This window comes from Mustela lutreola, chromosome X (assembly GCF_030435805.1).
Source record: "Mustela lutreola isolate mMusLut2 chromosome X, mMusLut2.pri, whole genome shotgun sequence".
NCBI classification, from domain to species: domain Eukaryota; kingdom Metazoa; phylum Chordata; class Mammalia; order Carnivora; family Mustelidae; genus Mustela; species Mustela lutreola.
Window position 1 is genome coordinate 130235829 of NC_081308.1, and position 26309 is coordinate 130262137.

The 26309-nt window shown below is 37.1% G+C and overlaps 1 protein-coding gene across 2 annotated transcripts in view; it reads right to left on the minus strand.

Annotated features, from left to right (window-relative positions):
* Window positions 1-26309, minus strand: part of GABRA3 (gamma-aminobutyric acid type A receptor subunit alpha3) — a 388210-nt gene that overhangs the window by 207695 nt on the left and 154206 nt on the right. For both annotated transcript variants that reach the window (XM_059158037.1, XM_059158036.1), the window contains exon 3: window positions 10832-10953. In XM_059158037.1, the coding sequence (XP_059014020.1) occupies window positions 10832-10953 (122 nt within the window). The remainder of the gene's footprint in view (window positions 1-10831; window positions 10954-26309) is intronic.

The following is a 26309-nucleotide window of genomic DNA, read 5'->3' on the forward strand; positions in this document are numbered from 1 at the left end:
ATTGAGGTCATTTATATTTAAAGTAATTATTGAAAGGTATGTACTTACTGCAATTTTGTTATTTGTTTCCTGGTTGTTTTTGTAGTTCTTCTCTGTTCTTTTCTTTTTCTCTTGCTCTCTTTTGCAGTGACTGATGGTTTCTGTAAAGTTATGTTCAGTTTTTTTTTCCTCTTTATTTTCTGTGTATCTATTACAGGTTTTGGGTTTATGGTTATCATAAAGTTCAAATATAAAATCCCAAGTATATAGCAGTGTATACTAAGTTGATGGTCATTTTAGTTCAAACACATTCTTTAAAAACTTTTTTCTTTTTTTTATTTTTTACTCCTTCCTCCCTCTTCCACATTTTATGCATATGCTGTTATATTTTATTATGTCTTAATTGTGTCTATTTCTTTTTTAATTATTATGTTCAATTAGCCATTTCTTATCCATTTAATAGTGGAAATACTCATTTTTTTTTTTACTTAAAGAAATCCCTTTAACAATTCTAATAAGGCTAGTTTAGTGGTGCTAAACTCCTTTAACTTTTGTTTGTCTGTAAAATTATCTTCTTTGAATCTGAATAATAACCTTGCCAGGTAGAATATTCTTGGTTATAGTTTTTTTTTTTCCAGCACTTTGAATAAATCATGCCAGTGACTCTAATTTGGATAAGGTCCTGCTGAGAGTACTGTGGCCTCAAGTGTCCTTGATCTGGCTTGTGGGACAGTGGTCCATGCCAGAAAGTGTGAGCTGAGGAAACTTGGGGCTGCTACCAATACCTCTCCACCAAACACTTGGTAACTGAAGTGGTGTTGTACCTTAGAGAAAATTATGCTGTTGTTCTCACCCTCAGAATCAGAGCCATGACTCAAAGAGATTTTGCCCTATTGATTCTTGCTCTTATACTTATTATTTACATCACTATTGTTAGCTCTTTTCTTTTCCAGTTTTTTAAGTGAAGGCTTGGGACATTAAGGTTAATCTTTCCTGACATAGCGATCTAGTGTAACAAGTTTTCCTCTTAGCACTGCTTTATATCATATTTTTATTTTGTTCAATTGAAAAAGTTTTGCATTTTCTTTTGTGTTCTTCTTTGACTTGTGATTTATTTAGGACTTTATTTCTTAGGTTTCACGTACATTGAGATTTTCAAGGTATATTTCTATTTTTAATTTCTAATTTTATTCCACTGGGGCCAGAGAACATACTTTTTATGTTATAAGTTCTTTTTATCTTTTTATGACAAAGAATATGGTCTGTTTTGGTAAATGTGGTATGAATACTTGAAATTTGAACATTCTTTTTTTAAGATTTTTATTTATTTGACAGAGAGAAAGTACATATAGTTGAAAAGTATGTGTATTCTCCTTTTTTTGGTTGGACTGTTCTATAAATGCCAATCAAGTCAAGTCAGTTGATAGTGTAGTTCTTGTTTCTGTTGCCTTACCTATTTTCTACCTACTGTTATATTGCTTATATTGCTTATTGAGGACTGTTGGAATCACGATAATTAGAGATAACCTTTTTCTCATTTCAGTTCTCAATCTTTGCTTCATATGTTTAGATGTTCTGTGATTAGGTGCAAAAATATTTAGGATTGTTATGTACTCTTAATGAATTGACCCCTTCATTATGAAATGGCCCTCTTTATTTCTAGCAATATTTTTTGCTTTAATATATCTTTTTTCTGATATTAAAATAGCCATTGCAACCTTCTTTTGATTAGTGTTGGCATGGTGCACCATTTTCCATCCTTTTATTTAATTAATTAATTAATTTATTTATTTAGAAATAAACACTTTTTTATTAACATATAATGTATTATTTGCCCCAGCAGTACAGGTCTGTGAATCATCAGGCTTACACACTTCACAGCTCTCATACCCTCCCCCATGTCCATAACCCAACTACCCTCTCCATACCTGACCTCTGGCAACCCTCAGTTTGTTTTGTAACATAAAGCATAAGAGCCTCATATGGTTTGTCTCCCTCCTGATCCAATCTCGTTTCATTGTTTTTCTTCCCTACCTCCCAAAGCCCCCACTTTGCCTCTCAAATTCCTTATATCAGGGAGATGATATGATAATTATCTTTCTCTGATTGACTTATTGACTTATTACCAGGGAGATGATATGATAATTATCTTTCTCTGATTGACTTATTTCACTCAGCATAATGCCCTCTAATTCCATTCACGTCATTGCAAATGGCAAGATTTCGTTTCTTTTGATTGCTGCACAGTATTCTATTATAGATATATATACCACATCTTTATCTATTCATCGGTTGATGGACATTATCCTTTTATTTTTAACTTATTTACAGCTTTATATTTAAGGTGGGTTTCTCTCAGTAGGTAATTTTGTATCTTGCTTTAAAAAATAAGCCAATTTCACTATCTCTGCCTTTTAAAGTAGATGTTTGAATTATTTATATTTAACATGATGATTGATATCATTTTATTGCTTTTCTATTTGTTTTATCTATTTTTGTTACATTTTCTTCTCTTTCTGCCTCCCTACCAATTATCTTTATTATTCTATTTTTATAACATTTCTTGCTTTATTAGCAATAATTTATCTTTAAGTTCAACAACATACATATTTATAATCTGCCTACAAGTAATATTATATTATGTCACGTGCAGTATAAAAAACTTTCAACAGTATATTTCTATTTTGTCTTCTCCTGGCCTGTGTGCTATTGTTGCCATAATATATATATATATATATATATATATATATATATATAAAATTTCTGCTTTACGTAGTCATTTATCATTTACAGAGATTTGGAAAAAAACTATCTTATATTTACTTACATAGTTTTTATTTGTGTTGCTCTTCCCTCCTTTGTGTAAAGTCATATTTCTATCTGGTATTATTTTTCTTCTGTCTGACACACTTCCATTTACATGTCTTGCAGTATACATCTGTTGGTGAATTTTTCAGCTTCTATGAGTCTGAAAAAGTATTTATTGTGCTATATTTTTTAAATGTATTATCTCTGGTTACATATTTCTAGATTGACAGGCTTTATCCAGGACGTCAAAGCTATTGCTAACTACATTCTTGTTTGGTTATTTCTGACAAGAAGTCTGCTGTCCTTCTAAAATTTTCCCTCTGAACATAATGTTTTGTTTTACTGTTTGCTTTTTTTTAAAAATTTCTTTTCAGTGTTCCATAATTCATTGTTTATGTTTGCTTTTAAGATTTTCTCTTTATCTGAAGGAGAGCAGAAAATGTATTTGAATAAAAATGAAAAAAACGTTCTAAATTTGATGAAAATTATAATTCTCACCAAGAATCTCAAAAGATAAGAAACATTAATAAAATTACACAAAGGGATATGATCAAATTGCTTACAACTAGCGATAAAGGTAAATATGGTCTCTGTTACTCTCTGTTAGCCAATAGCAAAAAGCTCCACCCAGATTTTTCATGGATAGTCAAACTCTACATGTCTACAAGTTAATTTCTACCTCTTCCCCTACCTTATATGTTCCAGCCACAACTCCAAAAGAAATAGAATAAAACCAAATAACCTGCTCCTCTTCTAATGTTTTCTGTTTTAGAAAATAGCACCAGGGAAGGAGTTAAGATGGGGGACCCCAGGCTTGACTGATTCCATTAAACAGACAGATCAATATCAAATCATTTTGCATACCTAGGAAATCGATCTGAGGATTAAGAGAACAACTTACACAATAAGAGGGAGAGAACATGGCAGGTAAGAGGTGCAGAAATGTGAATTCATGGAGAAAAAATCCACAGTGCTATGGAGGAGAGGGCACAGTGAAAGAGAGAGGGGGAGAGAAAGCAGTACATCAGGTCACACAAGTAAAACACTCCCCCCAAATCCACTGGGTAATAGAGAGGAATTGACTATCACAAGTTTTTACAAACAGTGGAGTTTAACTTCTGAGGTTTTTAAGTCCACGCCATTCACCAGAGTCAAGCTGGGTGGGTAGCAGTACTCCTGGGGAAAAGGAGGGCAGAAGCCCAAGAACAGACAGTGGACAGCATGGTACAGGGATCCCCTGGGTCACACTGGGAAAGAACGTTCCCCTTCCTAGAGTACATTTGGAAGAGGATATATTACCTCTCCAAGGAGAAAAGACCTGCCAGGCACCATTGAGTAGCTGCTCATCAGCAAGGGACAGAAGCACATGCAGAGGGCAGATAACCTAGTCATAGCTTTTTATGGTACTTCACCATAAACTACAAGCACCCATGTGTCCATGTAACTGTTCATCTGGGACCAAATAGCACCAGACACAGTGCTGTGAGGCCCTCCTCTAGAGGAGAGAAGGAGGTCTGCATTTTGTTGGGTCTTTTAAGATTTGAAGTTTTGAATCTTAGCCACATGCCAGAGATTAAAACACAAATAAACAAACACCAGGAGAATCATGGAGTGAGGTGTGCTGATGGCCTGAGCATAGGCAGATTGAGGGTAGGGATCTGATGGAAGCCTGGGACATATGAGGGGAGATGATTCACTTCTCTGTGAGGGCTTTCTGAACAATGGTGGGCATGAACTTCCCTCCCTGGGCATGAGAAAATGGGGTGATGCCACCTTCCCCCTACACACTAGAACAGTGGGACTTCATGAAACAACACAGTACCTTCAGTTAGGGGTGGAACCATTTATACCAACCACCACCCCCTACACCCTGCAGGGGAATCTCTAATAAGATAGGTATGACTGTGAGCCAGTATAGCAGTCTCCTATGCCAGAGGACCAGCACAAGCTCCCCCACATTCACCAAGTCTACTGATCATAGAGTGCTTCAAAGCATCAGCTTCAGTTCTTGTGGAAATAAGACCAAGCATATTTTCCCCCTTTGGAATCAAGTTTTTAGTTTTTGGCTTCTTAGTTTTTTTCTTTTTCTGAATCAGTCTTCTTTTTTTCTTTTTCTTTAGAATCAGGTTTATAGTATTTTGTTTGTCTGTTTCTTTGTGTTTCTCATTCTTTTTCCTTTTCTAATTTTTGGATCAGGTTTTTTGTTTATTTGTTTTTTTTGCCAGGCTTATTTTAACAAACAAATCAAAGCATATCTAGTTAAAGGTCCAAACAGTGCCCACTGCAAACAAGGAAGAACTCTGCAGAGGATGGCCCTGTGGGAAAGAACAACCAAAAACCAATAACAGAATGACACACCATATATCAGAAACAGAAGTATCAAGTTCCTAACAGTATATTACCCCGTATTAATGTAGCATTAGTCTCAGGAGTAGGAAACATATCAAGCTTTCATAACATGCAAGAAACAAAAACCTAGACAAAATGACAAGACAAATGAATTCTCTCCAAAAGAAAGATCAAGAAGAAACCACAGCCAGGGATTTACTCAAAACAGATAGAAGGAATATATCTGAACAAGAACTTAGAAAAATCATCATAAAAACACTATCTGAGTGGGGGGAAAAAACAACATAGAAGACACCAGAGAAATTTTCACTACAGAGATAAAAGACATTAAACTAGTCAGGGTGAACTAAAAAAATGCTATAATTGAGATACAAAATAAATTGCATGTAATCACAAAAAGGTTGGAAGAATCAAAGGAATGAACTGGTGGTATAGAAGATAAAATTGTGGAAAATACTGAAGCTAAAAAGAAGAGAGAAAAAAAAACTATTAGATCACAAACATAGACTGAAGGAACACAGCAATTCCATAGAATGCAATAATATCCATATAATAGGAGTCCCAGAAGAAGAAGAGCAGGTAAAGGGGGAAAATGTTTATTTGAACAAATTATAGCTAAAACTTCCCTAATCTGGGGAAAGGAATAAGCATTTAAATCCAGGAGGCACAGAGAACTCCCCTCAAAATCAACAAAAATAGGTCAACACCAAGACATATCATCGGGGAACTTGCAAAGTACAAAGATAAAGAGAAAATTCTGATAGCAGCTAGGGACAAAAGGTCCTTAACTTACAAGGGTAAACACATAAGGTTAGCAGCAGACCTGTCCACAGAAACATGACAAGTGAGAAGAAAGTGGCAATGGTATATTTAACATTCTAAATGGAAAAATATGTGGCCAAGCATACTTTACCTAGCAACACTGTCGTTCAGAATAGGACAGATAAAGAGATTACCTGACAAGCAAAAACTAAAGGAGTTTGTGAACACTAACCAGCACTGCTAGAAATATTAAAGGGAACCCTTTGAGCAGAAAAGAGAGAGCAAAAGCACCAAAGATTAAAAAGGAACAGAGACAATCTTCAAGAACAATGACTTTACAGGTAATAAAATGGTACTAAATTCATATCTATTAATAAATACTCTGAATATAAATAGATTAAATTCTCCAATCAAAAGACAAAGGGTACTAGAATGGATTTTTTAAAAAGACCATCTATATGCTGCTTACAAGAGATTCATTTTAGACCTAAAGGCACCTGCCTTTATAATGCTAATGGACATCAAAAGAAAGCTGGAGTAACAAACCTTATATCAGACAAACTAGATTTTAAAACAACGAATGTAATAAGAAATGAAGAAGGACACTATATCATAATAAAAGGGGTCTATCTAACAAGAAGATCTAACATTTATAAATATTTATGCTCCCAAGTTGGGAGCACCCAAATACATAAATGAATTAATAACAAACATAAAAAGAAACCTCATTGATAATAATACAATAATAGTATGGGACTTTAAAACACCATTTATAGAAATAGATTATCTATGTAGAAGATCAACATGAAAACAATGGCTTTGAATGATACACTGGATCAGATGAACTTAACAGATATATTTTGAGCACTTCATCCTAAAGCAGCAGAATATGTACTCTTATTGAGTGCACATGGAACTTCTCCAGAATAGATCACACAATGGGTCATAAATCAGCCCTCAACAAGTACAAAAACATCAAGATCATACCATGCATATTTTCAGATAACAACACCATGAAACTTGAAGTCAACCACAAGAAAAATTTTGGGAAGACAAAAAAAAAAAAAAAATACAGGGAGGTTGAAGAACATCCTGCCAAAGAATGAATGGGCCATCCAAGAAATTAAAGAGGAATTTTTTAAAAATACATGGAAGCAAAAGAAAATGAAAACACGACAATCCAAAACCTTTGGGATGCAGCAAAGGTGGTCATAAGAGGTAAGTATATAGTGTTTCTGGCCTTCCTCAAGTAAAAAGAAAAGTCCCTTTACACTTAAAGGAGCTGAAAAAGAACTATAAATAAAGCCTAAAACCAGCAGAACAAAAGGAAATAATAAATATTAGAGCTGAAGTAAATGATATATAAATTTTTTAAAAAGGTAGAACAGATCAATAAAACTAGGAGCTGTTTCTTCAAAAGAATTAACAAAATTGCTAATTTTCATTGACAAACCCCTAGCCAGACTCATCAAAAAGAGAAATGACTCAAATAAATAAAATCATGAATGAAAGAGGAGTGATCACAACCAACACCACAGAAATACAATTATAAGAGATTAAGAAAAAAATATATGCTAACAAATTTGGGATTCTGGAAGAAATGAATAAATTCCTAGAAACACATAAACTACCAAAACTGGCCAAAATTAAGAAGATATGGAAAACTAGTGTTGGCAAAGATGTGGAGAAAGGGGAACCATCTTACACTATTGGTGGGAATACAAACTGGTACAGCCAGTCTGGAAACCAGTATGGAGGTTCCTCAAGAATTTAAAAACAGAGGGGCACCTGAGTGGCTCAGTGGGTTAAGCCGCTGCCTTCGGCTCAGGTCATGATCTCGGGGTCCTGGGATCGAGTCCTGCATCGGGCTCTCTGCTCGGTGGGGAGCCTGCTTCCTCCTCTCTCTCTGCCTGCCTCTCTGCCTACTTGTGATCTCTCTCTGTCAAATAAATAAATAAAGTCTTAAAAAAAAAAGAATTTAAAAACAGAGCTACCCTATGACCGAGCAATTGCACTACTCAGTATTTACACCAAAGATATAGATGTAGTAAAACAAAGGGTCCTCTGCTCCCCAATGTCCATAGCAGCAATGTTCACAATACCCAAACTATGAAAGGAGCCAAGACATCCTTCAACAGATGAATGGTTAAAGAAGATGTGCTTTGTATATACAATGGAATATTATTCAAGCATCAGAAAGGATGAATACCTACCACTTACATCAACATGGATGGAACTGGAGTATACTATGATAAGTGAAATAAATCAATCAGAGAAAGACAATTATCATATGGTTACACTCATATGTGGATTATAAGAAACAGCTCAGAGGATCATAGGGGAAGGGAGGGAAAAACAGAATGGAAAGAAATCAGAGAGGGAGATAGACCATGAGAGACTCTTGGCTCTAGGAAACAAACTGAGGGTTCCTGAAGGGGAGGTGGGTGGGAGATGAGGCAACTAGGGGATGAGCATTAAAGACAGTGCATGGGGGCGCCTGGGTGGCTCAGTGGGTTAAGCCACTGCCTTCGGCTCGGGTCATGATCTCAGGGTCCTGGGATCGAGTCCCGCATTGGGCTCTCTGCTCGGCAGGGAGCCTGCTTCCCTCTCTCTCTCTCTGCCTGCCTCTCCATCTACTTGTGATTTCTCTCTGTCAAATAAATAAATAAAATTTAAAAAAAAAGACAGTGCATGATGAGATGAGCACTGGGTGTTTTAAGCAATTGAGGAATTATTGAACACAACACTATATGTTGGCTAATTGAATTTAAATTTTAAAAGAACTACCAGAAATGAAACGGGGGGGGGGGGACAGAAAATTTGAACAGACCCATAATCAGCAAAGAAATTGAATCAGTAATCAAAAATCTGCCAATAAACAAGAGTCCAGAGCCAGATGGTTTCCCAGGGGAATTCTACCAAACATTTAAAGAAGAATTAATACCTGTTCTTCTGAAAGTGTTTCAAAAATTAGAAATGGAAAGAAAACTTCCAAACTCCTTTAATGAGGCCAACATTACTTTGATCCTCAAACCAGACAAATACCTAACTAGGAAGGAGAATTACAAGCCAATATCCCTGGTGAATGTGGATCCAAAAATTCTCACCAAGATACTAGGTAATCTGATCCAACAGATTATTAAAAGAATTATTCAACATTATCAAGTGGGACTTATTCCTGGGCTTTAGGTGTGGTTCACTCTGCACAAATCAATTAATGTGATAAACCACATTAATAAAGAAAGGACAAGAACCACATGATCCTCCCAGTAGATGCTGAAAAGACATTTAACAAAGTAGAGCATCGATTCTTGATTAAAAACCCTTGGCAAAGTAAGGATAGAAGGAACATCATAAAGGCCATATATGAAAGACCCACAGAAAATATTATCCTTAATGGGGAAAAACTGAGAGCCTTTTACCTGTGGTCAGGAACAAGACAAGGATGTCCACTCTTACCATTACTATTCATATAACACTGGAAGTTGTGGCCTCAGCAATCAGACAATAAAAAGAAATAAAAGGCATCAAAATCATGAAGGATGAAGTCAAGTTTTCAGTCTTTGCAGACAATATACTCTATGTAGAAAACCTGAAAGACCCTACCAAGAAGTTGCTGAAAACTAATGAATACTTATGAAAGAAATTGAAGAGGACACAAAGAAATAGAAAAATATTTCATGCTCATAGAATAGAAGAAAAAAATTGTTAAAGTGTCTATACTATGCAAAGCATCTATATTTCATGCAAGCCCAATGAAAATACCACTAGCATTTTTCACAGAGCTAGAACAAACCATCCCAAAATATGTATGGAACAAAGACATGGAATAGCCAAAACAATAATGAAAAAGAAAAACAAAACTGGAGGTAACACAATTCCAGATTTCAAGCTATATTACAAAGATGTAGTCATCAACATAGTATGCTACTTGCACAGAAATAGACACATAGATCAATGGAACAGAAAAAACAACCCAGAAATGGACCTACAACCATATGGTCAACTAATCTTTGATAAAGCAGCAAAGAACATCCAATAGAAAAAAAGGACAGTCTCTTCAAAAACTGGTATTGGGAAAATGGGACAGCAACATGCAGAAGAACAAAACTGGACCACTTTCTTACACCATACACAAAAATAAATTCAAAATGGATGAAAGACCTAGATGTGATACAAAAATTAATCAAAATCCTACAGGAGAACACAGGCAGCAACCTTTTGACTTTGGCTGTAGCAGCTTCTTACTCGACACATCATCAGAGGCAAGGGAAACAAAAGCAAAAATGAACTATTGGGACTTCATCAAGATAAAAGTCTTTGCCCAGTGAAGAATTAGTTTTGTAAATTAATTTCTTTGTCCTAAGGAAATGCACATTGAAGTATTTAGGGAAAAGGAGTATGATATCTGCAACTAGTTCTCAAATGGTTCAGGAAAAAAAATTAAATTCATACCTCTGAATACTTGCCATTTCAATACAACCCATCATATATTATAATGCACTTATCTCATTGTGATCATATTGCAAATCATACTAAACAATGGCCAACTAAGATCTGACCTAGGCAACAGGTTGCCCCTCACAGGAATTTCAAGCTGATAAAGGTTTTGAAAACAAAAGCATGTTTCCCAGATACCCCTGGGCCACACCTCCCATTCCAGCAGGGATTGTTTTTCTGTTATCAGAAATGCAGTTGACCAAATATGGTGATAAAATACCCTATATACATTTAGCTCAGTGAAATTCAGAATTTTCCAAAACCACAGCAGAGAGATTTACTATAAAATGAAGGGTTTTAATTAATTTCTAGTGCTGAGAAGGAGGAAGTTCAATATTGCACTAAACTCATTGGTCAATATAGCGCTGAAGGCACCTTAAGAATATTTTTAGATGACAAGAGCCAAGAAAAGGATCTTAAAACAGTAACTTACCTCCAAGCCCAGGTCGTAGTCGGTTGTCATAGCCATCCAGAAGACGATCTAAAATTCTGGTGAATATAGTGATGTTGTCAGTGCTGTCATCAGGAATATCTGGGGCATGCTTAGGAGAGAGTCTGAGACAGTGAAAGAAGAAGAGATAAAAAATAATATTCTTAACAGGAAACAGTGACATGTGTTAATATTTTAAGAAGATTTCAACCAAGAGAGTGGGTCAATTAAATAGCCTTGTATCTTAACCAAATCAGCACTTCCTATTTATCACAATGAATATATGTGTAAAAGGCAGATGGTGATCACTATATTTGAACTTTCAGTCCAGCATTGTCAAGAGTTTAACAAAATGTGCTCCATCCCCAACCTAGTAGTGAAGAAACACAAGCATAAATTGTTAACAGAATGAGCCTGTGAACAGTACCCATCATAAAATTATTCACCAAGGTGAACCTGAGTGGCACAGTCAGTTAAGTGTCAACTCTTGGTTTAGGCTCAGGTCATGATATCAGGGTCACAATCTTAAGGTCATGAGATGTCCCAGGTTGGGCTCCATGCTCAGGGCAGAGTCTACTTAAGACTCTCTCTCTTTTGTCCCCACCCAAATAAATAAATAAATAAATAAATCATTAAAAAGAAGTTATTTTTCTCACCACATCTGTATTTTGGGATAAATACTTAGTAGTACAATTGCTGGGTTGCAAGGTAGCTCTATTCTTAACATCTTGAGGAATCTCCATATTGTTTTCCCAGAGTAGCTATACCAGCATGCATTCCCACCAACAGTGTAAGAGGGTCCCCCCTTTCTCCACATCCTCACCAACATTTGTTGTTTCCTTTTTTGTTAATTTTTGCCATTCTAACTGGTGTAAGGTAGTAGTATCTCATTGTGATTTTCATTTGTATTTCCCTGGTGGCTAGTGACGTGGAACATTTTTTCATGTGTCTGTTAGCCATTTGTATATCTTCTTTGGGGAAGTGTCTGTTCATGTCTTCTGCCCATTTTGTTGACTGGGTTATTAGTTTTTTGAGTGTACTATCAGATATTTACCCCAAAGATACAGATGTAATGAAAAGAAGGAGCACATGTACCCCAATGTTCATAGCAGCGATGTCCACAATAACCAAACTGTGGAAGGAGATGAGATGCCCTTCAATAGATGAATGGATAAAGAAAATGTAGTTCATATATACAACGGAATATTATTCAGCCATCAGAAATGATGAATGCCCACCATTTGTATCAACCTGAATGGAACTGGAGAAGATTACATTAAATGAAGTAAGTTAAGCAGAGAAAGACAATTATCATATGGTTTCACTCATATGTGAAACATAAGCAATAGCACAGAGGACCATAGGAGAAGGGAGGGAAACCCAAAGAGGGGAGAAATCAGAGAGGTAGATGGAGCATGAGAGACTATAGACTCTGGGAATTAATCTGAGGGTTTCAGAGGGGAGGAGGTGAGAGGATGGGGTAGCTGGGTAATGGGTATTAAGGAGGGCACGTGTTGTGATGAACACTGGGTGTTATACTTAACTAATGAATCACTGAACACTACATCAAAAACTAATTATGTTCTATACAGTGGCTAACTGAACAAAATAAACAAAAATCCTCTAAGAAAAAAAAATAAACGAAAAGAAGTCATTTCCTAAATTTTGTTACATGAATAAATAATCCACAAAATTAAAAAAAAGAAAATTGTGTTACAAAGAACTTATCCCTCTTCAAACCTAGAGAAGTATAGGTTCACAGAACAACAGAACCAGACAGATTGTTGAAGTGCATTTAGTTCACTTACCTACTGCCCTATGGAGATAGGGCAAAAAAAACAATAGCACTCCACTAAATGTTAAAGCTACCAGGACTCTTAAGGGATTCCATAATTTTTCTCATTTTATACATGGGGAAATAAGCTCAAAGGTACACCACCAAATTTACCCATAATCATATTGCTAGTGAGAGGCAGAAATAAGACTAGAATCCAAGTTTCCTGATTTTCTATTGACCATCAGCTACCTCCTGCTCCTCCAGTTTGGATGTCTCCTGTAAACCTTTCCAAGCATGAGGCACTTTGATAACCACCCACTCAGGTCTGGGCTGACACATACTTTCACTTTGTGAGGAGGGACTTGTGGTTTGATAGGACTAAAAATGAAGCTCTCAGGGTAGTTTAAGAGAAAGCGGGCTATAGTGAAACAGATGGCTGTTGTGCACAGTGTAGAATCAATAAACTGGGATTCAATACTCCTGGGTTCTACTGCCATCTGTATTCATGATTTGGAGTAGACCATTAAGCAAGTTACACTATTTTATCTCCATTCTTACCTTGGACCTAGAAGGTTTCCATTAATACATATATTATAACTATTCCTAGCATCCAGTTAGTCAAGTCTATAAAAAACATAAGATAACAGTTGAGAAGGAGTCCTAAGAGAGAGTCAATATGTCTTCCCACAAATATATATTCTTAGTGGCTACAAAGATTTTCTTTATGAAAAAGACCCTGAGAAGAGTCTACAGAATAGAAACACCAAAAGTGAATAAATCTCACTCTAAACTGCTGCTCCAGCAGATAACCTTGCAAAAGTCATTTTAGATATCAATTCCCTTATTTCATAAGTCTCAATTCAATTCACTTAATTATTCAATACATCTTTATTGGGCATCAACTATGTACCTCTAACAGTTTAGGTATTGTGATAGAGCATGAAAAAAGTAAAACAAGGTAAGTAATCTTTCCCTTGCTTATAGGGTTGCAAAGAGAATCAAATGATAACATAGATATATATGGGAGTAAAAAGGGAACTTGTCTCGAAGAGTCTAGAGACATACATTTGAATTTATTAGTGTGACCTTAGGCAAGTCATGTAACACCTCTAGTAATAGCTTTCTCATCTTTAAAATCAAAATAACTTCACAGATAGGTTCTATTACCATCAAAAATGTTAAAATTGCCAGGCTTAATGTTTAATATCTTGAAGTATTAAAAGTTTGGTTTTTTTCTTTTTTGAAATAGTACTGTATTCACTTGAATTCATTATTCAAATGCAAATAATAACAAAAAATATTGGCACCCCATCCACCAAAAGACATAAAGAAAACTTTGACCAGAGAGGCACTACAACCCAGTGAAGAGTAGAGATGATTGTCTCATTTAATGGACAGAACACTAGAAGTGATACATTTACCTTACTGGGAAGGGGGAAGGAAGAAGGGAACTATAGTGCAGAGCTAACAAACTGCCTTTAATATATTTAAGAGATAAATACAGACACTTCAGATGAAGCCCACACTTAGTTCAATCCACCAATATTCTGAATCCACCTTACATACACTATATAGAGAGAGGCTCAATTAATTTGGTTCACACCACTTACTCACTATCCCTTAACTTTTCCTGCAGGCACACTTAGCCCTGGTTAGCCCAATTCAATTTCTGGGAAATGGGTCTATAAATTGAGTTAAAAGCAATTTAATCAATTATTTAAAGCAGATAGGAGAAGCAGATAGGAGAATCCTTACAGAGTTACAGATGAACTATAAAGGGCTTCAGATATTATATTCATTCCAGGTAGATTGACATGGGAATTCTAAACCCCCAAACATAACTTTTAACTGCCCTGAATGTTAATGGGAAAGCAAGAATTTGGAACTTGATTTCCTGACTATGAGGCCAATATAATATGCCACTTCTTTGACTGAAATACTAACTTCCATGACAAAGGTGTTTAGAGGAAAACAAAGACTCATGGTATGTCAGGATGATGGACAGTCTCAGAGATCATGCAATAATTTTTTTTCTACTTACAGATGAAGCACCTAAGACATTAATGAGAGAAAGAAATTATTCAAAGCCACATGCTTATTAAGTTGATAAAATCAATGTGGCCATACCTGTTTTGTCTCATATATGTTATTATCAATTAGATTTAATGTTAATAATCCATCATATAAACACAAAAATAATGTTACTAATTATGCTATATGTAGGTAAGGCAGGTATATTCATTTTTAGCTCTACAGATGGGATAGTAGTAAGTCTATGGAGAATGAGCAGAGTTTTATTGCTGGCTCTGCCACTAACTGATTGTGTAACCTATTTCCTTACATGTAAAATAGAGATAATAATATCTTATCTTAAAAAGTTTTGGGAAGAAATAAGTAAATAATATAACAAATAGGGGCACCTGGGTGTATCAGTGGGTTAAAGCCTCTGCCTTTGGCTCAGGTCATGATCCCAGGGTCCTGGAATCTATTTAGAGCATTTCATTCTAAAGCAGCAGAATACAAATTCTTTTCAAATGCACATGGAACACTCTCCAGATTAAATCACATACAAGGTCCCAAATCAGGCCTCAAATGCTACAAAATGATTGAGCTAGTCCATGCATATTTTCAGACCATGATACTTTAACACTTGAAGTCAAGTACAAGAAAAAATTTGGAAGTACCACAAATACATGGAGGAAAAAGAGCATCCTACTTAAAAAAAAAAAAAAAAAAAAAAAAAAGAGTGGTTCAAACAGGAAATTAAAGATGAATTTTAAAAAGTAGATGGAAACAAAAGAAAATAAAAACATGACAATTCAGAACCTTTGGAATGAAGCAAAGGCAGTCCTAAGAGGCAAGTATATAGTGATACAGGTCTTCTTCAAGAAACAAGAAAAATCCCAAATACACAACCTAAACTTACACCTAAAGGAGATGGAAAAAGAACAGCAAATAAAGCCTAGAACTAGCAGTATAAGAGAAATAATGAAAAATAGAGCAGAAAACAAGGATATGGAAATTTAAAAAATCAGTAGAACAGATTAAGAATCCTAGGAGCTGCTTCTTTGAAAGAATTAATAGGATAGATAAACCCCTAGCCAGATAATTCAAAAAGAAAAGAAAAATAAATAATCATGAATGAAAGAGGAAAGATCACAATCAACACCAAAGAAATACAAACCCTTCATATATAATATTCTCTTAATATAAGAGAGCATTAAGAAAAAATTATATGCCAACAAATTAGGCAATCTAGAAAAAATGGATGCATTCCTAGAAACATATAAACTACCAAAACTGAAACAGAGTGAAATAGAAAAGCCAAACAGATCTATAATGAGCAAACAAATTGAATCAGTAATCAAAAATCTCCCAACAAACAAGAATGCAGGGCCAGATGGCTTCCCAGCAGAATTCTACCAAACATTTAAAGAAGAATTAACATCTATTCTTATGAAACTGTTACAAAAAATAAAAATAGAAGGAAAACTTCCAAACTCACACTATGAGGCTAGCATTACCTTGATCCAAAAACGAAAGACTTCAATAAAAAGGAGAATTGCAATCCAGTATCCCTGATGACCAAGAATGCAAAAATTCTCAACAAGATACTAGCTAATCAGTGCAATAGTACATTAGAAATTATTCACCACAACCAAGTGGGATTTATTCCTGAGCTGTGGGGGTGGTTCAACATCAACAAATCAATCAATGTGATATACTACATTAATAAAATAAAAGACAGGGAGACAAGATGTCAGGGAAGTAGGAGGAGGTGCCTTTTCAACCTGTACCCTAATGTGAGCTGATTACCTACCAAAGAACTCTGATCACCCAGGAAATAAGCCTGAGATCAGAATTATACATATCTGGATCTCTACAGGGGCAGAAGATGCCAGTGGGCAGGTAAAGCAGAGTGGGAAAGTCAGACTGATATCAGAAGATGAACAAAAGGGGGAGGGAGCCACCAGAGGCGACTGGTTGGAAAGTAATACCCCTAATACAAGTGAGAGTGCCCTGCATCTGGGGACCAGCATTAACTTGGATACTGGTTGAAAGCACTCCAAAAGAGCAAAGGATCGAGGTGGGGGGAAATTGTGGGAATCAGGGCAGCTAAGGACAGGGGCTTAAGTCCCTGGACCCAGGACAGCCTCCCCCGGTGCTGAGCCAGAGAGAGTGCGGCAGAGAAACCAGGTCTTGGTCCCTGAGCCACCAGTGTGTCTGAGATTGCGTGGGGTCTGGCTCCCATGAGGGGATGGGAGCCACACCAGATGTCAGAACACCCAGCCCTGCTACAGAGCCTGAGGCAGGTGGGCCCCTCACCCTCCCACGAGAGAGGTGTACAAAGGCCCACCCGGTGCTCTTAGACCCATGCCATTGTTTCAGAGCCTAAGACGCGCACCCCAAACTCTCCCCTGAGAGAAGTGCAGGAAGGCCCAGCCTGGTGCTTTGGGACCTGCGCCCCGCTCTCAGAGCCTGAGACACGTGCGCGTGACCCACAGCCTCCCCTGAGAGAGGTGCACGCAAATTGGGTGCTCGCAGACCCAGAAAGACCAGGCACTCCCAGCCTGGGCCAGCGAGAAAATCTGTGTGCGATCACTGCTTGGAACCTCTCTGGTGGTCTGGAGCTGCCCAGATAGCCGCCACTACCGTGGTTTTGGGTACAAGCAGAAGATCCTGTGTCCCCAGGGACCGCGACTCAGAACCTGCTCTGCCAGTGGCCAAGGGGGAATTTATATGGACTCTGCAACTCCCACAGAAGAACATACTGAGGCTTCTCTCTCAGAGGGAGGTTGGGGGGCAGTTTGCTTTCCTCTAAACCTACAAAAACCATCAAAAGCGGTCAAGGTGAGAGAGAAAAAAAAAACAAACTGAACGAACATGAAAACCTCCAGAGAACAAAAGCCTGAAAAAAATGGTTTCCTCAGAGCCCACCCCCTTGAGGGGGGCGGTAGGACTTAACTCAGGGAACATCATTGACTGAAATTCCACGTGGCAGGCCCCTCCCCCAGAAAATCAACCAGGAAAGAAAAACAAACAAACAAAAAGTCTACAAGAGAACAACCACCACTACTTCATAGGAAAACTTTTATTTTTAATTTGTTCCCACTATTCTGGCTCATTTTTATATAGATAATTTTTTAACCTATTTACCATCACAGTGAGCTGTCCAGTACATCAAATTCCATAATAACCTTCTAACCTGAACTTTTTGATACATACACCTGTGTTTTTCTTTTCCATTTCTATTTTTTAAATTTCTTTTTTTTAATTTTAGTTTAGTTTAGTCTAGTTTATTCCTTTTTTATTTTTATTTACTAATATTCATATAGAGTTAAACTTCAAAGTAATCCCCTTTCCCCAATCAATACTACCCCTATAGGTAAACCAATTTTTAATCCCCCTTAATCTTAGGAAAGTTGAGTCCTTTAACAAAGATATCAAGATACATCCAGGAAGAATCAAAACAACCTTCCTCACCCACACTGAGAATTTATCCACTCTCCCATCTTTTTCTTCCACCAGTGTTTCTATGTTTTTGTGTTTTTCCTGATACTATATAAATCTTACACTTGGGGTTCTTTTTGATGAGGTTCTTCCTTTCTTTGCATATATTTTTTTTCCTCTTGTCATATACTTTTATCAGTCTTTCTGTTTATCTGTTTTTGTTTGTATACTTCATAAATCTTACCTTGGGGCCCATTTGGGCTGAACCTTCTCGTTTATCTTCCCTTTCTTTCCTCTCTCTCTCTTTTTTCTTTTTCTTTTCTTTTTTCTCTCATTTGGGTGGGGAATCTTGATTGCTCAGAAGTGTTGCAGGGTGCACCTTGACTGCACCACAATCGATACATCCAGCTACATCTGTTCAGTCATCTCTCACCAAAATGACTAGGAGGAGGAATACCCAACAGAAGAAAAATACAGAGGATGGACCTTCTGCAATAGAGCTAATGGCGATCAACATAGACAATATATCGGACAGAAAATTCAGGCTAACAATTATCCAGGCAATAGCTAGGTTGGAGAAAGCCATGGATGACCAAACGGAATTGATTAGGGCCAAACTGAAGCAACCAGAGATGATGTTCACAATGTGAGGGCAGAGCTAAAAGCTACCAGGGATGAGGTTCACAATGCTCTCAATGAGTCCCAATCTAATCTAAATTCTCTAAAAGCTAGGGTAACTGAGACAGAAGATAAAATTAGTGATCTGGAGGACAAACAGATAGAGAGAAAGGATCAGGAGGAAGCCTGGAACAAGCAACTTAGGAGCCACAAAAACAGAATCAGGGAAATAAATGATGCCATGAAACGTTCCAATGTCAGAATTATTGGAATCCCTGAAGAGGAGGAGAAAGAAAGAAGTCTAGAAGATATAGTAGAACAAGTTCTTCATGAAAATTTTCCCAATCTCACAAATGGAACCAGCGTTTATGTACTAGAGGCTGAACAGTCTCCACCCAAGATTACAAATTCAAAAAAAAAAAAAAACATCAAGACACCTGATAGTCAAATTGAGGAATCATAATTGTAGATATAATCTCTTGAAAGCCACTAGGACAAAGAGGTTCCTTACTTACAGAGAAAAGCCCATCAGAATAATGTCAGATCTGTCCACAGAGACCTGGCAAGCCAGAAAGGGCTGGCAAGATATATTCAGGGCATTAATGAGAAGAATATGCAGCCAAGAATACTTTATCCAGCAAGACTGACATTCAAAATGGATGGAGAGATAAAGAGTTTTCAAGACCGGCAAGGCTTAAAAGACTATGCAACCACCAAGCCAACACTACAGGAAATATTAAGGGGAGAGTTCTATAAAAGAGGAAAAATCCTAAGAATAGCATTGAACATAAATATAGAGACAATCTACAGAAAGAAAGACTTCAAAGGTAACATGATGTCAATAAAACCGTATCTATCAATAATCACCCTCAATGTGCATGGCGTTAATGCACCCATAAAATGGCACAGGGTTGCAGACTGGATAAAACAAAAGGACCCATCCATGTGTGTTCTACAAGAGACCCATTTTGAACCTAAAGATACACCCAGACTGAAAGTGAAGAAGCCTCTTTCATGCAAATGGGCCTCAAAAGAAGACCGGGGTAGCAATTCTCATATCAGATAAATTAGATTTTAAACTAAAGACTGTAGTCAGAGATACAGAAGGACACTACATGATTCTTAAAGGGACTATCCACCAAGATGATCTAACAATTGTAAATATTTATGCCCCCAATATGGGAGCAGCCAATTACATAAGTAAACTGTTAATCAAGATAAAGAGTCATATTGATATGAATACATTAATAGTAGGAGATCTTAACAGACCTCTCTCAGAAATAGACAGATCATCGAAGCAGAAAATCAATAAAGAAATGAGAGCATTGAATGACACATTGGACCAAATGGACCTCATAGATATATACATAACATCCCACCCTAAAACAACAGAATACTCATTCTTCTCAAGTGCACATGGAACCTTTTCCAGAATAGACCACATACTGGGTCACAAATCAGGACTCAACTGATACCAAAAGACAGATTATTCCCTGCATATCCTCAGATCACAATGCTTTGAAACTGGAGCTCAATGACAAGGAAAAGTTCAGAAGGAACTCAAACACCTGGAAGCTAAAGACCACCTTGCTTAAGAATGCTTGGATCAACCAGAAGATCAAAGAAGAACTAAAACAATTCATGGAAACCAAGGATAATGAAGACACATTGGTCGAAAACCTATGGGATATAGCAAAGGCAATCTTAAAGGGGAAATATCCATCCAAGCCTCCCTCAAAAAAATTGAAAAATCCAGAACACACCAGCTGTCTCTACACCTTAAAGAACTAGAGAATCAACAACAAATCAAACCAACTCCACACACACATAAGAAGGGAAATCATCAAGATTAGAGCTGAGATCAATGAGGTAGAAACCAGAGATAGAGTAGAAAGTATCAATGAAACTAGAAGCTGGTTTTTTGAAAGAATCAATAAGATCGATAAACCACTGGCCACACTAATACAAAAGAAAAGAGATAAAGCCCAAATTCATAAACTTATGAATGAAAAGGGAGAGATCACAACTAACACCAAGGAAGTAGAAACAATCATCAAGTTATTATCAACAGTTATATGCCAATAAGCTAAGCAACCTAGATGAAATGGATGCATTCCTGGAAAACTATAAACTCCCAAAACTGAACCAGGAAGGAATTGAAAACCTGAATATACTGATATTTAGGAACAAGATTGAAGCAGTGATCAAAAACCTCCCAAAAAACAAGATCCCAGGACCTGACGGATTCCCTGGGGAATTCTACCAAATGTTCAAAGAAGAAATAACACCTATTCTCCTGAAGCTGTTCCAAAAAATTGAAGCAGAAGGAAAACTTCCAGACTTTCTATGAAGCCAGCATTACCATGATCCCCAAACCAGGCATAGACCCGCCCAAAAAGGAGAATTTCAGAGCAATATCACTGATGAATATGGATGCTAAGATTCTCAACAAGATCCCAACAAACAGGATCCAACAGCACATTAAAAAGATTATCCACCATGACCAGTTGGGATTCAATCCTGGGCTACAAGGATGGTTCAATATTAGCAAATCAATCAATGTGATAGAACAAATTAATATGTGAAAAGAGCCACATGGTCCTCTCAATTGATGCAGAAAAAGCATTTGACAAAATTCAGCATCCGTTCCTGATTAAAATGCTTCAAAGTATAGGGATAGAGGGAACATTCCTCAACTTCATCAAATCTGTCTATGAAAGACCCACAGCAAATATCATCCTCAATGGGAAAAAACTTACAGCCTTCCCGTTGAGATCAGGAACACGACAAGGATGTCCACTTTCACCACTCTTGTTCAACATAGTATTAGAAGTCCTAGCAACAGAAATCAGACAACAAAGAGAAATAAAAGGTATCCAAATTGGCAATGAAGAAGTCAAACTCTCTCTCTTTGCAGATGACATGATTCTTTATATGGAAAATCCAAAAGATTCCACCCCCAAACAACTAGAACTCATACAGCAATTCAGCAATGTGGCAGGATACAAAGTCAATGTACAGAAATCAGTGGCTTTCTTATACAATAACAATGAAAATACAGAAGGGGAAATTAGAGAATCGATTCCATTTACTATAGCACCAAGAACCATAAGATACCTGGGAATAAACCTAACCAAAGAGGTAAAGGATCTGTACTCAAGTAACTACAGAACACACATGAAAGAAACTGAAGAAGACACAAAAAGATGGAAGACCATTCCATGCCCTTGGATTGGAAGAATAAACATTGTTAAAATGTCTATACTGCCTAGAGCAATCTATACTTTTAACACTATTCCGATCAAAATTCCACCGTTATTCTTCAAAGAGCCAGGGCAAATAATCCTAAAATTTGTATGGAATCAGAAAAGACCCCAAATCGTTAAGGAAATGTTAAAAAACAAAAATAAAACGGGAGGCATCACGTTACCTGATTTCAAGCTTTACTACAAAGCTGTGATCACCAAGACAGCATGGTACTGGCATAAAAACAGACACATAGACCAGTGGAACAGAGTAGAGAGCCCAGATATGGACCCTCAACTCTATGGTCAATTAATCTTCAACAAAACAGGAAAAAATATACAGTGGAAAAAAGACAGTCTCTTCAATAAATGGAACTGGGAAAACTGGGCAGCTATATGTAGAAGAATGAAACTTGACCATTCTCTTACACCGTACACAAAGATAAACTCAAAATGGATAAAAGACCTCAATGTGAGAGAGGAATCCATCAGAATCCTAGAGGAGAACACAGGCATTAATCTCTTCGATATCAGCCACAGAAACTTCTTTCAAGATATGTCTCCAAAGGCAAAGGAAACAAAAGCGAAGATGAACTTTTGGGACTTCATCAAAATCAAAAGTTCTGCACAGCAAAGGAAACAGTCAAGAAAACAAAGAGACAACCCACGGAATGGGAGAAGATATTTGCAAATGACAGTACAGACAAAAGGTTGATATCCAGGATCTATAATGAACTCCTCAAACTCAACACACACAAAACAGACAATCATATAAAAAAATGGGCAGAAAATATGGACAGACACTTCTCCAATGAAGACATACAAATGGCTATCAGACACATGAAAAAATGTTCATCATCACTAGCCATCAGGGAGATTCAAATTTCAAACCACATTGAGATATCACCTTACACCAGTTAGAATGGCCAAAATTTGCAAGACAGGAAACAACATGTGTTGGAGAGGATGTGGAGAAAGGGGAACCCTCTTCCACTGTTGGTGGGAATGCAAGTTGGTGCAGCCTCTTTGGAGAACAGTGTGGAGATCACTCAAAAAATTAAAAATAGAACTTCCCGGGCGCCTGGGTGGCTCAGTGGGTTAGGCCACTGCCTTCGGCTCAGGTCAGGATCTCAGGGTCCTGGGATCGAGTCCCGCATCGGTCTCTCTGCTTGGCAGGGGGCCTGCTTCCCTCTCTGTCTCTCTGCCTGCCTCTCCATCTACTTGTGATTTCTCTCTGTAAAATAAATAAATAAAATCTTAAAAAAAAATAGAACTTCCCTATGACCCTGCAATTGCACTACTGGGTATTTACCCACAAAGATACAGATGTAGTGAAAAGAAGGGCCATCTGTACCCCAATGTTTATAGCAGCAATGGCCACGGTCACCAAACTATGGGAAGAACCAAGATGCCCTTCGATGGACGAATGGATAAGGAAGACGTGGTACATATACACTATGGAATATTATGCCTCCATCAGAAAGGATGAATACCCAACTTTTGTAGCAACATGGACGGGACTGGAAGAGATTATGCTGAGTGAAATAAGTCAAGCAGAGAGAGTCAATTATCATATGGTTTCACTTATTTGTGCAGCATTACAAAAAGCATGGAGGAAAAGGGGAGTTAGAGAGAAGGGGGTTGGGGTAAATTTGAAGGGGATGTGAACCATGACAGACTATGGACTCTGAAAAACAATCTGAGGGGTTTGAAGTGGCAGGAGGTTGGAGGTCAGGGTACCAGGTGGTGGGTATTATAGAGGGCACAGATTGCATGGAGCACTGGGTGTAGTGAAAAAATGATACTGTTATGCTGAAAATAAATAAATGAAGAAAAAAAAAGAACTCCTCAAACTCAACACACACAAAACAGACAATCATATCAAAAAATAGGCAGAAGATATGAACAGACACTTCTCCAATGAAGACATACAAATGGCTATCAGACACATGAAAAAATGTTCATTATCACTAGCCATCAGGGAGATTCAAATTAAAACCACATTGAGATACCACCTTACACCACTTAGAATGGCCAAAATTAGCAAGACAGGAAACAACATGTGTTGGAGAGGATGTGGAGAAAGGGGAATTTTCTTACACTATTGGTGGGAATGCAAGTTGGTGCAGCCACTTTGGAGAACATTGTGGAGATTCCTCAAGAAATTAAAAATAGAGCTTCCCTATGACCCTGCAAAACAATCTGAGGGGTTTGAAGAGGCGGGGGGTGGGAGGTTGGGGGAACTAGGTGATGGGTATTAGAGAGGGCACGCATTGCATGGAGCACTGGGTGTGGTACAAAAAAACAAGGAATACTGTTATGATGAAAATTAAAAAAATAAAAATAAAATAAAAGACATTAATAAAATAAAGGATAATAAAGAATCCATATGGTCCTCTCAGTAAATTCAGGAAAAGTATTTAACAAAATACAATATCCTTTCTTGATAAAACCCCTCCACCATGTAGGGATAGAGAGCCCATATCTCAACATCATAAAGGTCATATATGAAAGACCGACAAAAAATATCATCATAATGGGGAAAAACTGAGAGCTATTCCCCTGAGGTTTGGAACATGAGAGCGATGTCCACTCTAACCACTATGGTTCAACATATTATTTAAGTCTTAGTCTCAGTAGTCAGACCACAAAAAGAAATAAAAGACATCCAAATCAGAAAAGAAGAAGTGAAACCTCTACTCTTTGAAAATGACATGATACTTTGTGTAGAAAACCCAAGAGCTTCCAGGAAAAAAAGTTGCTAATACTAATACAGGAATTCAGCAAAGTTGCAGGATATAGTCTATGCACAGAAGTCAGGTACATTTCTATAGACAATTAATGAAACAGAAGAATGAGAAATCAAGAAATCAATCTCATTTACAATGGCACCAAAAACCATAAGATGCCTAGGAATAAACTTACCCAAAGAGGTTAAGAATCTGTACTCTGAATACTATAGAACACTTATGAAAGAAATTGAGGAAGACACAAAGAAATGGAAAAACTTTTCAAACTCATGGACTGCAACAACAAATGTTGATAAAATGTCTATGCTACCCAAAGCCATCTACACATTCAATGCAATCCCTGTCAAAATACCATCAATATTTTTCACAGAGCTGGAACAATCCCAAAATTTTGTGCAGAACATAAAAGTCCACAAATATCCAAAGGAATGTTGAAAAAGATAATCAAAGTTCGGGGCATCACAATTCCAGACTTTGAGCTGTATTAGAAAGCTATGGCCATCAAGACTGTATGGTATGGGCTCAAAAGCAGACAAATAGACCAGTGGAAGAGAATAGAAAACCCAGAAATGAACCTTCATCTCTATGGTCAACTAATCTTCAACAAAGTAGGAAATAATATCCAATGGAAAAGACAGTCTCTTCAACAAATGGTGTTGGGAAAATTGCACAGCCATATGCAGAAGAATGAAACTGGACCACATTTCTGAAAATGAATGAAAGACTTCAACATGAGATAGGAATCCATCAATATCCTAGAGTAGAACACAGGCAGCAACTTATTCAACCTCAGGCACAGTAACTTCTTGCTAGACATGTCTCCAAATGCAATGGAAACAAAAAAAAATGAACTATTGGGACTTCATGAATATAAAAAGCATTCACACATCAAAGGAAATAGTCAACAAAATTGAAAGGCAACCTACAAAACGGGAGAAGAAATTCACAAACGACATATCAAACAACACCCCCCCCAAAAAAAAATCCAGTCAAGAAAGGGGCAGAAAACATGAATATACACTTTTCCAAAAAAGATATATAAATGGCCAAAAGACACATGAAAAAATGCTCAATATCACTCAGCATCAGGGAAATACAAATCAAAACCATAATGAGATTCCATCTCACACCAGTCAGAATGGCTAAATTTAACAACTTAGGAAACAACAGATTTTGGTGAGGATACAGAGAAAGGGGAACCCTCTTACACTGTTGGCGGGAATGCAAACTATTGTAACCACTCTGGAAAACAGTTTGGAAGTTCCTCAAGAAGTTAAAAATAGGGGTGCCTGGGTGGCTTAGTTGTTAAGTATCTGCCTTTAGCTCAGGTCAGGATCCCAGGGTCAAGCCCTGCATCAGACTCCTTGCTCAGCAGAAAGCCTACTTCTCTCTCTCCCACTCTCCCTGCTTATGCTCCCTCTCTCACTGTGTCACCCTCTGTCAAATAAATAAATAAAATAAAATTTAAAAAAGAAGTTAAAAATAGGACTACCATATGACCCAGCAATTGCCCTACTAGGTATTTATCCAAAGGACACACAGTGATTTGAAAGGGTACATGCACCTCAATGTTTATAGCAGCAATATACACAATAGTCAAACTATGGAAAGAGCTCAGACGTCCATTAACAGATGAATGG